The sequence below is a fragment of the Spermophilus citellus genome (assembly GCF_964194105.1).
Source record: "Spermophilus citellus genome assembly, chromosome: 9".
Classification (NCBI taxonomy): domain Eukaryota; kingdom Metazoa; phylum Chordata; class Mammalia; order Rodentia; family Sciuridae; genus Spermophilus; species Spermophilus citellus.
In genome coordinates, this window is record NC_138191.1 from 17889900 (window position 1) to 17905893 (window position 15994).

A 15994-nucleotide genomic window follows, 5' to 3' on the forward strand; every position below is an offset into this window, starting at 1 on the left:
AGGCGGGTGGACCAATGGTACAGAATAGAAGACACAGAGACTAATCCACAAAGTTACAACTATCTTATATTTGATAAAGGGGCTAAAAGCATGCAATGGAGGAAGGATAGCATCTTCAACAAATGGTGCTGGGAAAATTGGAAATCCATATGCAACAAAATGAAATTGAATCCCTTTCTCTCGCCATCCACAAAAATTAACTCAAAATGGATCAGGGAGCTAGATATCAAATCAGAGACACTGCGTCTGATAGAAGAAAAAGTTGGCTACGATCTACAAATTGTGGGGTCGGGCTCCAAATTCCTTAATAGGACACCCATAGCCCAAGAGTTAACAACCAGAATAAACAAATGGGACTTACTTAAACTAAAAAGTTTTTTCTCAGCAAGAGAAACAATAAAAGAGGTAAATAGAGAGCCTACATCCTGGGAACAAATCTTTACCCCCCACACCTCTGATAGAGCCCTAATATCCAGAATGTACAAAGAACTCAAAAAATTAAATAATAAGATAACAAATAACCCAATTAACAAATGGGCCAAGGACCTCAACAGACACTTCTCAGAGGAGGACATACAATCAATCAACAAGTTCATGAAAAAATGCTCACCATCTCTAGCAATCAGAGAAATGCAAATCAAAACCACCCTAAGATACCATCTCACTCCAGTAAGATTGGCAGCCATTATGAAGTCAAACAACAACAAGTGTTGGCGGGGATGTGGGGAAAAAGGTACACTTGTACACTGCTGGTGGGGCTGCAAAATGGTGAGGCCAATTTGGAAAGCAGTATGGAGATTCCTGGGAAAGCTGGGAATGGAACCACCATTTGACCCAGCTATTGCACTTCTCGGACTATTCCCTGAGGACCTTAAAAGAGCGCACTATAGGGATACGGCTGCATCAATGATTATAGCGGCACAATTCACAATAGCTAGACTGTGGAACCAACCTAGATGCCCCTCAATAGATGAATGGATAAAGAAAATGTGGCATCTATACACAATGGAATATTATGCAGCACTAAGAAATGACAAAATCATAGAATTTGCAGGGAAATGGATGGCATTAGAGCAGATTATGCTAAGTGAAGCTAGCCAAGCCCTAAAAAACAAATGCCAAATGTCTGCTTTGATATAAAGAGAACAACTAAGAACAGAACAGGAAGGAAGAGCATGTGGAAAAGACTACAGATAACAAAGACGAATGGGGGGAGAGAAACGGAGAGAGAAGGGAAAGCATATGGAAATGGTAGGAGACCTTCAAGGATACATAAAATTACAAGAGGCTATGAGGGGCAAGGGGGAAGGAAAAAAAGGGAGAGAATTGAACAACAGCAGGGGAGATAGAGAGGGAAGATGGGAGGGGAGGGGAGGGGAGGGGTGATAGTAGGGGTTAGGAAAGGTAGCAGAATACAACAGACACTAATATGGCATTATGTAAAGGTGTGAATGTGTAACAGATGTGATTCTGCAATCTGTATTTGGGGTGAAAATGGGAGTTCAAAACACAATTTGAGTCTAATGTATGAAAGATGATATATCATGAGCTCTGTAATGCTTTAAATAATCAATAAAAAATTAAAAAAAAAAAAGAGTGAATGGTAGAAGCCTTAGAGCATACAAATATGATGCCAGGCCCCATTTCATAACATAGAGGAAGGAGACCACCTAAGATAGGTGTCAGAGAAGAGCTCTGAGGGTGACAGATGAGCTTGTTTCTAGCTTTATTAATGAATAAACAGCAAACTGATCCCAGGGCTAGGCTTTCTGAGATGCAGCCGGCCCAAGTACTTCTCTAAGTCTCCTCAGTGACAGGGCTGGGTTTCCTAAAGGCAAGAAAAAGAGTGAAAGGTCAAAAGAGTCATTGTGGCTTTAGGGTGTTGCAAAGGTAATCTAGATTATCGATCAGTGGCTCGGTTGGCCACCCATCTTCCTGAGACCCAGATCACAGGGACTTACAGCCACAGGGACTGATGAGGAGGATGGGCTAAATGGAGCCACATTCTTCCCAGAGGGAGCTTGTCCTGTCCACCTCCTCCCTCCCATTTCCAGCCCCAAATCCCTAGTGTTGGCCCTTGCCCTCCTCCCTTCTCACAGGCTCAACCTTCTGAGGTCCACCTTCTGCCCCGCTCCCTTAAATACCTGAAGCAAAGAGATGAGAGAGAAGCTCTGGGCTGGCCTTCAGGGGAAGGCATCTGAGGCTGGTGATAAGCGAGGCCAGGATTTGAGGGGTCCCACTTTTGATAACCCAAGAGGAGGCAGAAGGGTGTTCTAGGCAGAGAGCAATAAGAGACAATGAACAAATCAGTTTGGTGAGAACACAGGTTTCCAGAAGAGGACAAGGATTAAGAAAATAGCTTGTGGCGTTTTAAGATGGTCTGAAACTCTAGTTCAGTTTGAACTTTTTTAAACTATCGGGAGTCATTTAAATTGGAAGGCAGGGAGAAGGGATAACAATAAGAATTAACTTTATGATTTAAAAATAACAACTAATATTTAAACTTTAGAAAGCATAGTCTGTAGCTTTGGATGCTCACAGCAGCCCTGTGTTAAATGTGGATTCAGGTAGAGAATATTTGCAGCACAGCCCAGATGCCCAAGTTCCCTGCCCCCATCAAACAGCCATTAGGAAAAGGGTGTCAGGCTCTCTGAGGAGCTAGCTGATCTGGGAGAGGAACATCAGCATCTTCTCCTCGTTCCATCCATTCCAGAAATGGCCAGGCCACCTCCGAGCAGCGCTCTTGCTCTCGTCTATGGCTGATCAGAGGAATGAGAGGTGAGGAGAGCAAGGTGATGCCAGATGAGGCAGAGGGGGGTTGTGAGCCAACAGAACAGCAACAGCACAACTACAGTCAACCATGAAAGGGAAATGTTCGTTAGCAGCCAAACCTCACCCAGCTGCAGTGGCCCCCCTGGTCATCTTTCCTAAGCTCCAGTTTGGAAAACCTACAAGCAGGAGGCTGTTTCAGTTTAAACCACACAGACAGGAATACCTGCCTTCTCTAACAGTACAAGCACTTCGTGGGAGGGTCATGAAAGGTCTGAAGTGTGCTTGTTATTAAACACAATGGGACCGGTTATATTGCTGAGGGAATCTTCTGGAGATGTTTTCTTTTCTTTCTTTTTTCTTTCTCGGCAGTGAGAATAAGGAGGAACAGGAAATACAGGTCTGATTAGGAAAAGGACTAGTAATCAACCTTGTATTGACTTTTGTCTGGCTCTGCTAGTGCCGGTGGAAAACGGTGTGCACAGGATGATGAAATGCTAATGCCTGCATCATGGCAATCAGGGGACAGTTATAAATAGAGCAGGCTGACTAATAAAAAAGGATGACATTGCTCCCAACTCAAATATTGTTTTGGGGACAGGTATCTGTTTATGAATATTCTGGAATCTTCCACCTGACACTCCCAGTTTTCCTTTCAGAGTCTCAGATAAAAGACACCTCTTAGGGGAGATGTATTTTTTCAATCTGTGTAAAACTGTGCATGCTGTCCTTCCATTGGTTACAACTGTTTAAAACACAAGCCTCACAACAGATTTGAACCCTGAGATTTATAAAATGTGGGATATGTAAATACAGTAAAATAACCAAGACCGATGATGATGGCAACTCAGACCTTACGTTAATCCTGCTCTGATTTCCCCAGGATGAGTCCTCAGGGAGTTACTAGCCATTGGTCCTCAGCTTCCTCATCTAGAAAACAAAGATAATAGAATCTATTTCATGGAATTATGGGGATTAAATAAGATCAATGAGGCCACACACTTGGTAAATATCAGCTATCATTGTTTTATTATTCACAAAATTTTCAGGAAAAATTTTTAGAATATGCAATGATAGCAATGGCAAGGCCAGAGAAAATACCAGGAAATGTCAGATTACAGTCATCCAACTATTTGAAAGGAGGCTTCAAAATTGTCCCAGTCTTTTATCTGGTGGCCGACACTCCTTGCTACCCTAAGCAGGAGAAGGTTAAGAGGTTTCCAGCCCTTGTTTGTACATGTATATTCAGTGATGGGGAACTCAGCAATCTCAGGCCAGCACCAAGAGTTGTGTTGCAAAATTCCTCTGTATATTGAATCTAAATCTAACCTCCTAGAACTTTCCACTCAGTGGCTTTGTTTCTTCCAGAGAGATGGAGAACAGGCCCATATGGCACCTTTCAAATATTGAAATGAGCCTTGCTATATTTAGGCTCCTTTAAATTAAATCGCCCCAGTTCCTTCAACTGTTCTTCAAAAGACATGTCTTCTAATCACATCACCACCTTGTTCTTACTTCTTCTAGATCAGCGGTTTTCAACCAGGGCCACATGTCTAGAAAAACTTTTTGGCTGTCACAGCAGGAGCAGGGGTGAGACCTGCATCTAGAAGGTAGAGGCCAGGGAAGCTGTAAAAACCCTACAATGCACAGGATAGCCCCCAACAACAAAGAATTATTCAGCCTGAATAGTCCATAGTGCCAAGGTTGGGAAGCCCTGTCCTAACTAAGCATCAGTGTTCTTAATGTGTGGGATAAAAATATGCATAGAGAAGCGTCAGCTAGTACTGCCATTATACGGTCATTACATTTCTGCTAAATTAGCCTAAGATTCGGCAGATTTTTAGTTTAGAATCAGTTGAAACCCCCTTTCATGTGCTGTTGCTGACCCAGAGATGATGTACATGGGGCCCATATGCCCATTTAGAAAACATCCATCAGTGCTGGCACTCTTCCCTGCTTGCCCAGAGGCCGCGTTGCAATCTCTTCCAGCACAATATTCCAGGCCACCACTACTAATCATTCAAATGGTAGTGAGCATGCCAGATGAAATCTATTCACTGACCATTTCTCCCAGGTTTTGTGATCCTGGGACCCAGGTCATGATGTGATCCTGGGACCTGTGCTTTGGAGGACTCTACAAGATGGTGTCACAATTCTTGGAGCAGCTGGAAAGAATAGAGGATGCTTTGATTTGATATTCAACAACAGGCAATTCTTTTAAAATAAGCGATTCCCCAAAATCCTTTTTCCAAACCTAACTAAACAAGCTCTATACCCTGCATTATTCAGGAGAATTAAAAAAATAAATTGAAACTTGAGTAAACAGCAATCACAGCTTCTCAGAAGCCTGAAACCAATATTAATCAATATCTAGAAAATGGTTGATTTTACTTTGAAGCTTGATTCTTTATTCCATGTAGTGTTTTAAAATATATTGTTCCTCAGTATCCGAGGACAGCTTCCAAAAAACCCTCCCACATCTCAGATATCAAAATCTGCAGGAGCTCGTCTCTTCTATAAAATGTGCAGTGTTTGCATATAACCTGCGCACATCCTCCTACATACTTTATAGCATCTCTAGATCACTTATCTACCTAACACAATATAAACACTACGTAAATAGTTGTCATACTGTGTGGAGAAGAAAGGATGACAAGCAAATAAGTCGGCACATGTTCAGTACAGATGCAGTTTTTTTTTTTTCCTGAGTATTTTCTATCTTCAGTTGTTTAAATTCAAGGCTGTAGAACCCATGGAGATGGAGGGCTGTCTATAATTCCTTTTTTCCCTCAGTGGGGGAAGGAGAAAAAAAGACACTTTTGGATACCCTGAAATAGCTGTCTTCAACTTCAGCATTCTTTATAACCCTAGTCACTTCATTAGTTATGAGCAAAGTAATATGTTTGCTATAGCCTGATTTACTCAAATACTTGATATGGTAATTTAAAAGTGGATTTATTCAGATTAATTATGTTTGCTAACTTAATCTGGTTTTCAGAGTTTTAAACACTTATCAATTGTGCAAGTAGAGTTAAACCAATGACCTATAAAAGACATAGTATCTGTCAGTACTTGAGAAGGAAACAGAAACTCAAGAGCATAGAAACTGTTAATATTTGAATAGAACAAAAAACATTTGTGTTTTCCAGATTGAGGGCTCTATATGCTATGTAGCAGATCCCCAAAGCCCTTGTTTTCAGGAATGCAGGTAAAGGAGATATGCAGGGGTGGGGATAAAGGGAGCCTTCCAAACATGTGACTGCTTGCCACCTGGGACTTTAGAATTTCTAGACTTATGGCACATAGCTAAAGTGCAAGCTCTTATGCCAGACTCTCTGGGCTTGAAGTCTAACTCAACCATAGCTGTGAGAGCTTCATCTATTACTTATCATAAGCCTCAGTTTCCTCGAGCATAAAACCCAAATTATATTGTTATATTGTATGTATACACAAATACATAATAACATATTCCAGTATTATGTTTAATTATAATGCACCAATAAAGAAGGAACAACAGAAATAAATAAATAATAAAGGTAATGGTAGTAGTACTTACCTACTAGGTTTTTTGAAAAGATTAAACAAGACACCGTACACAGAACATTGGTATGCAGAACATACCCAGGAAGAGTTGGCTTTTGTCTGGACCTCTGAAATTCAGTCCTTACAGAGATAGGATTCTAGATTATTCCTTGATGTCTGCTGTAATATGTGTTCATAAAGCACCAGTTAGCTCATTTGTAATTGCAAGATAGGGGAACAATGACAGTGTATCATGGAAATTGTGCTGGTTCACATGTGTTTTTTTTTTTTCCCAAGGCAAGGAGAGCTAAAATAGCAGAGATGAGTAACAACTTCAGTGGGAAAGCCTCAGCATGGCTTCCAGTTTGATTTTTTCCCCTTTAATTTTAAATGAATGTCTGCACTTGGGGCTCCCTCTTCAGAGAAGCACATCCCAGCCTTGCATGTCCCGGGTTGCACTTACCTATGCCCATCTTCACAGCAACCCCACTGGCTCCCAGCAGCCAAAGTCTGAGTGTCCATCTTATTATTTTTTGTGCATTTTTAATATTCTCTGAAGCAGCTTCTGGTCCTACTGAGCTGCCTGCCTTGGTTTCCAAGATACCAATTACTGTTTGTGTTGGTAGGCCAATTATAAAGTCACACAGGTGTTGAGTGGTCATCCTTAACCCTATTCTTTTATCCATAAATCCTCACACCTTAATTATGTGATTTTCCAGACTGGGAGCTTCCAAGAATGCATATGATGTGCATTTAACAAGTGACCAATGGCTTTCAAAGTGCTTCAGAGGCAGCACCAGGTGAAACAAAAACATGTAAAGGCACTGAACAAGGCCACATTTGGGCAGCCTGGATGTGTTGGGCAGAATTCCAGGCTGCAAAGATGGCTCTTCACCTGGGAGGCTCTGAATTCTGCAGCCTCTGAAAGAACTTTCCAGCCCAGGGCACCAAAGTGTGCCTGTTAGGTCCTGACACTGCTCATGAGGTAGAAACACCACCTTTTCTTTGTGTTTCTGCCTCTGACAAAGAGTGTATAGTAGCATGCGTTAGCAAAATGCATTTCTGAATAAACTCTTTCTCTTCACCTTTTGTTTGTTCAAAATGCATTTTTTTTTTCAGGGAAATACATTTGATTCTCCCTGTTTCCCCCAGGTTTGGGTAGTTCCTACCTCCCTCTAATTCCTGTGGCAATTTGATCCTCTCTAAACTGAAGACCTGCTTACATTTTCCTCTTATCATTAAAAAGGTGTGTGTGTGTGTGTGTGTGTGTGTGTGTGTGTGTGTGTGACCTCGACTTAATCAGAAGTTCCTTGAAGGCAGGGACTTTGTTTACTTCATCTCTATAGTTCCTCCACATTGCCCAGCACCCTATCTTTCACACTGTAAGTACTTAACAAATGTTTACCAAATGAGCAAGTCCTCCCAAGAAACCATTGGTTTTTATTTGTGCCCTTCTGTAAGTGCCTGACAACAGTGCACTGTGGATTCCAGGGCAGTGGTTAGAAGACAGAGTTCTGCCTTAAAAATGTCCTGTATAAGGAAAACTATTCTGGGAAGGTAAGGACCAAACACCAACGTCAGAACACCTCATGTGAAATATTTTATTCATATTTTTAAAAAATTAATAAGCAACAGACAGGAATTATTTCATTTGGCTGCTCTGATAGTTCCTGCTGCTCTTTCTGAGTCTCTGGAGGTTAAACTGTTTCCCAAGGGAATACAAGTTCAGAACGAACCTCAAGGTTATTCTTGCTCAGATAGAAAGCTGACTAACTGATGGCAGGGTTCTGGGTTGACAGCAGGGACATGTGGGCCTGAGGGCGGTGGGGATGGGCCAGCTGCTTAGACTGAGACTCTTGAGCTCCACTGTCCTCCTCCTCTTGGTGAGCATCCAGATAGATCTGTCCAGTGTCCACTGTCTAGCCCTCTCCTTCAAATTTTAATAATGAATAAAACAGAATTTTAATACTGAACTTAATTGAAGTAGCTACAGGTAAAAATATTTATAGTATAAAGTAATACATGAGGAGCCCCTTATGAATTATATAATATTCAATGTTTCATCTGCTCTCAAAGCAACCCTTTTAGTTTTAGTTTGCTCCCTAGCAAACTAAACTTATAACGAAGCACCACAAACTGTGTGGCTTACACAGAAGGAATGTATTGTCTCTCAGCTCTGGTGGCTGGATGTCCAAAATTAACATGTCTGCAGGGTTAGCTCCCTCTGGGATCTGTAAAAAAGAATCTGGTCCGTCTTTGGTGTTCCTTGGCTTATACATCTCTGCTTTCAACTTCACATGTTTTTCTTCCTTGGTGCATATGTATCTGTGTTCAAATTTCTCCTTTTTAATTTTAAAGTTTATTTATTTTTGAGATGGGGTCTGACTATGTGGCCCAGGCTGGCCTTGAACCCCTGAGAAAAAGAGATCCTCCTACTTCAGACTCCTCAGTAGCTGGGACTATAGGCCCGCACCATGATGCCCAGCTAAATTTTCCCATTTTATAAGGACACCAGTCATATTGTATTAGGGGCCTATTCTACTCCTGATTTACTTCATCTTAATTGTATCTGCAATGACCACTTTTATTTATATATATATATATAAAACTGTAGTCATATTCTGTGGCTCTAGAGGTTAGGACTTCAACATATGAATTTGGAGGGGATCCATGTAAAACATAACACTTTTATAGGACACAAAGCAGGAATTTCTTCCATCTTCATTTTACAGATGAAACAGTCCCAGGGAAATGAAGTAATTCACCAAAGTAAGTGAAAACCCTGTGTCACAAATGCAAAGCTGCTGTCGGCTCAGGTGTCAGGGAGAACCATACATATTGCCTCTTGCTATGAGTTTGTCCAGCTGTTCTCACACCTGGAGCCGTGTGAGACTGAGGCTGCACTGAGGCAGAGGGAGGGGAAGTGGCCCCATGTGGTCTCCTTTTGGAAGCAGTTTAGCAGATGGTCTTATTAGTAAGAGCTCTACTTGCTGCCCGTATGGGTGCACCTCATGAGGGCTTGGCCTCCAGTGAAACTGTTTACTCAAGTTGTTTCTTGTAAGTCTCTTGTTTCTTCCTGGTGGGCCCACTCTGGAGCCAAGGGGAGCTGGGTACAATGAGCTTATTCAGGGAAGAAAGTAAAATGCCCCATGCTTCCTTTCTCTATGGCATCATTCTTTGCCACCCTGTGTCTTTCTTTTGTCTTGCCTATTGAGTAAGCCCAGTGTGGGTGTGGGGAGTATGTGAATGGCCAGCAGTGTGACTGGGGATAGACGCTTGAGGAAGCACACATCAGGGTAGGCAGCAATGGGCGGACTTCTCAGAAATGGCTTTGCCAACACACCCACTTTGACCTTCTGCTCTGCCTGAGTCACTCTCACCAGCTAAAGCTGGACCCTCCTGGAACATGGGTTCCCCTAGGCAGAAAGGAGGGGCACCCCTCATCTGTGAGCCCCACCTTTCGGGAACTGTGTAGGAAGTAGCTGAGTGCAGATTTGGGAGATACTCTAATCTGAGCTCTGCCAGTTGCTAAGCGTGTGGCTTTAGGGAAGATGCTTAATCTCCCCATGTCACTTCCTCATCTATAAAATGGAGATGATAAATTTGTTTACCTCGTAAGGTTATTGCATGGATAAATGATAGAAGCTAAAAATGGTGCTTGGAATGACACATCTACCATGTGATTCTAGCACACTGTGGATGTAAGCAGTACTTCCTCACTGGTTTATTTTATTTCCCAAGTGTCATTTGCTAACCTGTAACTTAAAAACTTTCAGGTATATATCAAAAAGTTAACAGTGGTTGGTTGTGTCTGGATGATGGAATTTCGGGTGATTTCATTGTTCTATTTTTGATTATTTATAAGCTTTTGATTATTTAAAGCTTTCTAAGCTTTCTGTTGTAAATATGTATTACTTTTTTTTTTTTTAACAAGAGAGAGCAAATACCACTGAGGACCTAAAGGATGCAGTGAACTAGATGTGAGTGGGTACAAAGTGGAGAAGACATGACCATTACCCTTAGTAGAGTTTAAAGTCTACAGAAAGAAACAAGACACATAAAAGACAGGAAGAAGTGGGCAGTGAGGCTAAGGCAGATTAATGGCTTATTTTTAAAATTCTTTACATATTCTGATTGCAAATTGACTATATGCAACCAGTATGAGACCAACTCCTCCCGAGTGGCACTAGACATCACAGGGAGGTTACTGTCAGTCGTACTCCAACAGTCTTAGAAGTCTGAAATAGGAAAGTAAGATGACCCTGTCAAATACAAAGAGAACTTCTCTAATTTATCCCATGGAGCCAGGGGGATGGGGATGGAATTGCTGATTCCTTTCTAAGGTACCTATCTCTGGGAAGGGGCTTACGAGGACTAAAACCTTGGGATACCTTATGTAGCACATCTTGCACATGACAGATGTGTATCACATCACGAAGCGGCTTGTCAAATGGAATGAAGAAGTAATTTCCTGCTTCCCTTTCTTTCCACAGCATTATTAGCATCATCATTATTCTGGCTGGAGCAATTGCACTCATCATTGGCTTTGGTATTTCAGGTACGTGATTTCTTGCATTACTATGATCCATTCACCCTCACTATTAAACTAATCGCTCAGTGTGATAGTGTGGAAAGAAACACAGGGCTTAGACACAGAAACTTGTGAGCAGAGCACTTGTTCTTCTCTTATTGTGGTTCTTTTCACCTTACTTAATTAACTCCTCGTGCCTTAGTTTCCTCATTGTTAGCATGGAGAAATAATGCCCAGTCAGTGTTTAGATGAGAGAATCAAACAGTAGGGTTATCAGCAGTCCTCCTACCAGTCAGTGCTGAAGATGTCATTCTGGGATCATGGGAAAAGTGCCACATCTGAGCCAGTCTGTCAGTGGTGGACCTGGGTAGATGATTTCCTTGCAATGCAGCTTTGGCCGCAGTGTTATAGAATACCAAGTCTTTGTATAGGGGAGTCTTAGATAAAAAGAAAACTGGTCACAACTACTGTACCATGTAGGAAGTAGATGTCATGGTGGCATGGATGGTTAGTTTCCAAGAGCAGTTAAAGGGTTTCCATTGTAGGAAGATTCCTCTTTCCTCCTCTATGCAGGCCGTCTCACTGAAATGCTGAGGGGATTAGGCCAGCAGCTGTCTTCTCTGATGCAACTTATTTGCTCTATTTCCCATAAACCACTTGACCTTAGCCAACACATTTATTGTAACTTTGTGACCAAAGCTGTCCCTTCACAACTAGTTTGTATAGTTCCAGCACATTTCCCCTCTGTTAATCTCCTTCAGAGTCGTGTGGCCTCTAAATAGTGGTCAAAAGGCCTAAACTGAGAAAACTTGCTATATGCGTGTTTTCCCAGAAAAGATATTAGGACACTTCTCCAATTTCTTTATCATCAAAAAATTTTATTTTGTCTTTTTTTCACTTTAATTGAATATCACTCTTTGTTGATTTGTAGAAATTCTTTACATATTCTGATTGCAAATCAACTACATGTATTACCAAATCTTTTCTAATCTGACTTGCTCTCTCACTCTCTGAATAATCTTTCAACAGAAAAAAAGTTCTCAATTTTAACTCAATTTATCAGTCTTTTCCTTTATCAAACTTAAGAGATTTTGGTCATCTGTTTAAGGTATTTTTTGCTTATCCCAGGGTCATGAAAATTTTCTTCTGGGTTAAATTGTGAAAGATTTGCTGTTTTGCCTTTTAAATTTATAACTAGGGACCATTTAGAATTAATTTTATGGTACAAGATTCAATTTCTCTTTCTGTCTATCTAGTGAGATTCAGCACCATTTATTGAAAATGGTCCTTTCCTGACTTCTCTTCAATGCCGATAGTGTCATAAAGCAAGTATCCATATGTGCATAGATCCATTTCCAAACCTGCTAATCTGTTTCATTCTACTAGAGATGTTCCCTAACTTATGATGGGGTTACAGCTCAAGAGACTTTTTATAAGTTGAAAGTATTATAAGTTGGAAAAATCATTTAATACACCTAACCTATTAAACGGTATAGCTTAGCAACATAGCACACTGTAGACTACCAGCTGTGGCCCTCATGTGGCCAACTGGAAGCTGTTCTCATTGCTGGTGCCCAGCATCATGACGGAATAGCATCCTATTTATCACTAGCCCAGGAAAAGAGGAAAAACTCAAAATTTGGAGTATAATTTCTATTGAATGTTTATTTGAATGAAGTCTAAAAATCAAAAGTTGAATCATTCTAAGTCAGACTGTCTGTAATCCTTAGCAATTCATTTTTCTTTATTTTATGTTATTTTATCTTTTTATCTATTCCGAATTCCTAATCTTGGTCTCTTTCCCAGCTCCTTCTTAAACTAAGTTGTTGAGATTACAGGTATAATTAGCTTATAGTGGTAAAGAACTAGTTTTGTGTTTATTCATAAATTTTTTAATTTGTTTTCCTGATTTTCTAATCTTGTCTTTTTATCTTTATTAATATCATCCTTACTTTATTTTGGCTGTCTTAATTTTTTCTAATATATTAAAATAAGCACTTCATAAAAAGGCATGTTCAAAAAGCCAGTAAATAGCTTTTAGTAGATAGTGCCATTCACTTTTCCAAAGTGATTTACCAATTTACTTTTAGCCAGAAGCTTATGAGACATCCTAAGCTCATGTTCTCCCCAACACTGTGTATTGTGGAATCTTGCCGTCTTAATTTCTGTTTCCTGGTGACTAGAGAGACTGAGTACATTCTCATATGAGAAACATAATGTTGAGTGACAGAGAGCACAAAAAGACTAACTCTACGTGATTCCATGCATGTAAAATTCAAAAACAAGCAAATGAATCTCTGCTTTTAAAAGATAGCATAATGGTTATTACCTCTGGGGAAAAGTGAAAGGATAGGACATTGGGGGGGGGCATGAGGGAACTGCTAGGAGGGTAGCAAAATTCTGTTTCTTGGTGTGGATGGTAGTTATGTGGAATGAAGTCATAATTCTTTAGGGTGTACAGTTACAATGTGTGGAGTTTTATATGTATGTATGATACTTATATTATATACCTATATTACATATAAACAAATTTGTATAAACATGTATATACACATAAATATATGTTTTTTAAAATTTTTTTTTTTTTTAATATTTCAACCTGATCATGTCTCTTTCTTTTTTTTTTTTTTACATTTTTTTTATTGGTTGTTCACAACATTACAAAGCTCTTGACATATTATATTTCATACATTAGATTGACATGGGTTATGAACTCCCAATTTTACCCCAAATGCAGATTGCAGAATCACGTCAGTTACACATCCACAATTTTACATAATGCCATATTAGTGACTGTTGTATTCTGCTACCTTTCCTATCCCCTACTATCCCCCCTCCCCTCCCCTCCCATCTTCTCTCTCTACCCAATCTACTGTAATTCATTTCTCTCTTTGTTTATTTTCCCATTCCCCTCACAACCTCTTATATGTAATTTTGTTTAGCAATGAGTGTCTCCCTTCATTTCCATGCAATTTCCCTTTTCTCTCCCTTTCCCTCCCATCTCAAGTCTCTGTTTAATGTTACTCTTTTCTTCCTACTCTTCCTCCCTGCTCTGTTCATACTTGCTCTCATTATATCAAAGAAGACATTTGGTATCTGTTTTTTAGGGTTTGGCTAGCTTCACTAAGCATAATCTGCTCTAATGCCATCCATTTCCCTGAAAATTCTATGATTTTGTCATTTTTTATTGCTGCATAGTACTCCATTGTGTATAGATGCCACATTTTTTTTATCCATTCGTCTATTGAAGGGCATCTAGGTTGGTTCCACAGTCTAGCTATTGTGAATTGTGCTGCTATGAACATCGATGTGGCAGTGTCCCTGTAGCATGCTCTTTTAAGGTCTTCAGGGAATAGTCCGAGAAGGGCAATAGCAGGGTCAAATGGTGGTTCCATTCCCAGCTTTCCCATGAATCTCCAAACTGCTTTCCAAATTGGCCGCACCAATTTGCAGTCCCACCAGCAATGTACAAGTGTACCCTTTTCTCCACATCCTCGCCAGCACTTGTTGTTGTTTGAATTCATAGTGGTTGCCAATCTTACTGGAGTGAGATGGTATCTTAGGGTGGTTTTGATTTGCATTTCTCTGACTGCTAGAGATGGAGAGCATTTTTTCATGTAATTGTTGATTGATTGTATATCCTCCTCTGAGAAGTGTCTGTTCAGGTCCTTGGCCCATTTGTTGATTGGGTTATTTGTTATCTTATTGTCTAGAATCAACAAATGGGACTTAATTAAACTTAAAAGTTTTTTTTCAGCAAAAGAAACAATAAGAGAGGTAAATAGGGAGCCTACATCCTGGGAACTAATTTTTACGCCTCACACTTCAGATAGAGCCCTAATATCCAGAGTATACAAAGAACTCAAAAAACTAGACAATAAGATAACAAATAACCCAATCAACAAATGTTTTTTAAAATTTTTTAGTTATACATGGACACAATATCTTTATTTTGTTTATTTATTTTTATGCGGTGCTGAGGATCAAACCCAGGATCTCTCACGTGCGAGGCGAGCGCTCTACCACTGAGCCACAACCCCAGCCCCAAGATATATGTTCTTTATAAGGAAATAAAATGTTGACTCATAAAGCAAATATTTGAGAGTAACTTTTAAACATATTAATGCTAAGATACATTTTACCTCCCTCATTAAAGCTTTACTTCTCCCAAATATAATTCACCCATCCCTGATCTTATTCATCAACTTGAATTAAAACCCTAACATTTGTCATTCCTTACCTTGGTGACTAAACCTTCTCGAGCCAAGGGCTAACTAGTTTGGCATCAGAACCCTCATAGAGTTATTTATCTTTGTTGTTAGTAGCTATGGCTACCCTAGCAAGAATTTTCACAGGGCAAATGGCTTTCCTGAATCAGTCAATACCTATGCTACTTACATCTTTTCCTGCTGCATAGATATATTACTGATAACAACCCTCAAATACTGAGCTCAGTTTCTTGAATGCAGAGTTGAATCCTTAAGGATATTTAAAATAAATGGATGAATGAATGGATGGATGTCGTAGAGAAATGAATATAAAGAAATTATAGTGTATCTGGTAGTGCATCGCCAACAATATTAAAATTCTACTACCACCAATTTCACAAGGTGAAAGCTGATTATTTTGGATAATATGAGCCATTATTAGTTTAATACTACTTAGTTGGATTTTTTTTCAGTTGCCTGTATTAAAAGGGCCATAACCTTTACCAGTGAACATCATACTTTCACACTTTAAATGAATTCAATAAAATGTTAATTGGTTTAATATAAAACACATTGAAATTAAGCAAATAACATTAAGTCGATGATAATGATAATATCTTTTGAACCCTTCCTTTGTGCATCTTCCTTTGTGTACTAAATAACTTACATGTATTATTTGATTTACTATTATTTTGTATTCACAAAAATAGGAGGTAAATGTTATTAATATATCCAAATAATAAACCTATGCAAAGTCACATGCAGCTAGAAAGTAGGCTGTGTTTCAGGTTTGGGTTGTTTGCTTCCAGAACTCACACTTTTACCTGATACTGCATACCAATGATAATCTCCACTCTGAGGATGGACCCCACCCCATAAAACGTAAAATGCATTCAAGGTGAATTGTTTGGAAGGGAGGTTGAGGAGCTCCCTGATTAGAGGACAGTCATTGTGGATCACCCCT

At 39.8% G+C, this 15994-nt stretch overlaps 1 protein-coding gene across 2 annotated transcripts in view; it reads left to right on the forward strand.

Annotated features, from left to right (window-relative positions):
- The window catches only part of VTCN1 (V-set domain containing T cell activation inhibitor 1), a gene marked incomplete at both ends in the record, with an annotated part of 68853 nt that overhangs the window by 40105 nt on the left and 12754 nt on the right, over window positions 1–15994 (forward strand). For both annotated transcript variants that reach the window (XM_081307971.1, XM_081307972.1), the window contains one exon: window positions 10785–10849. In XM_081307971.1, coding sequence (XP_081164097.1) covers window positions 10785–10849 — 65 coding nt within the window. The remainder of the gene's footprint in view (window positions 1–10784; window positions 10850–15994) is intronic.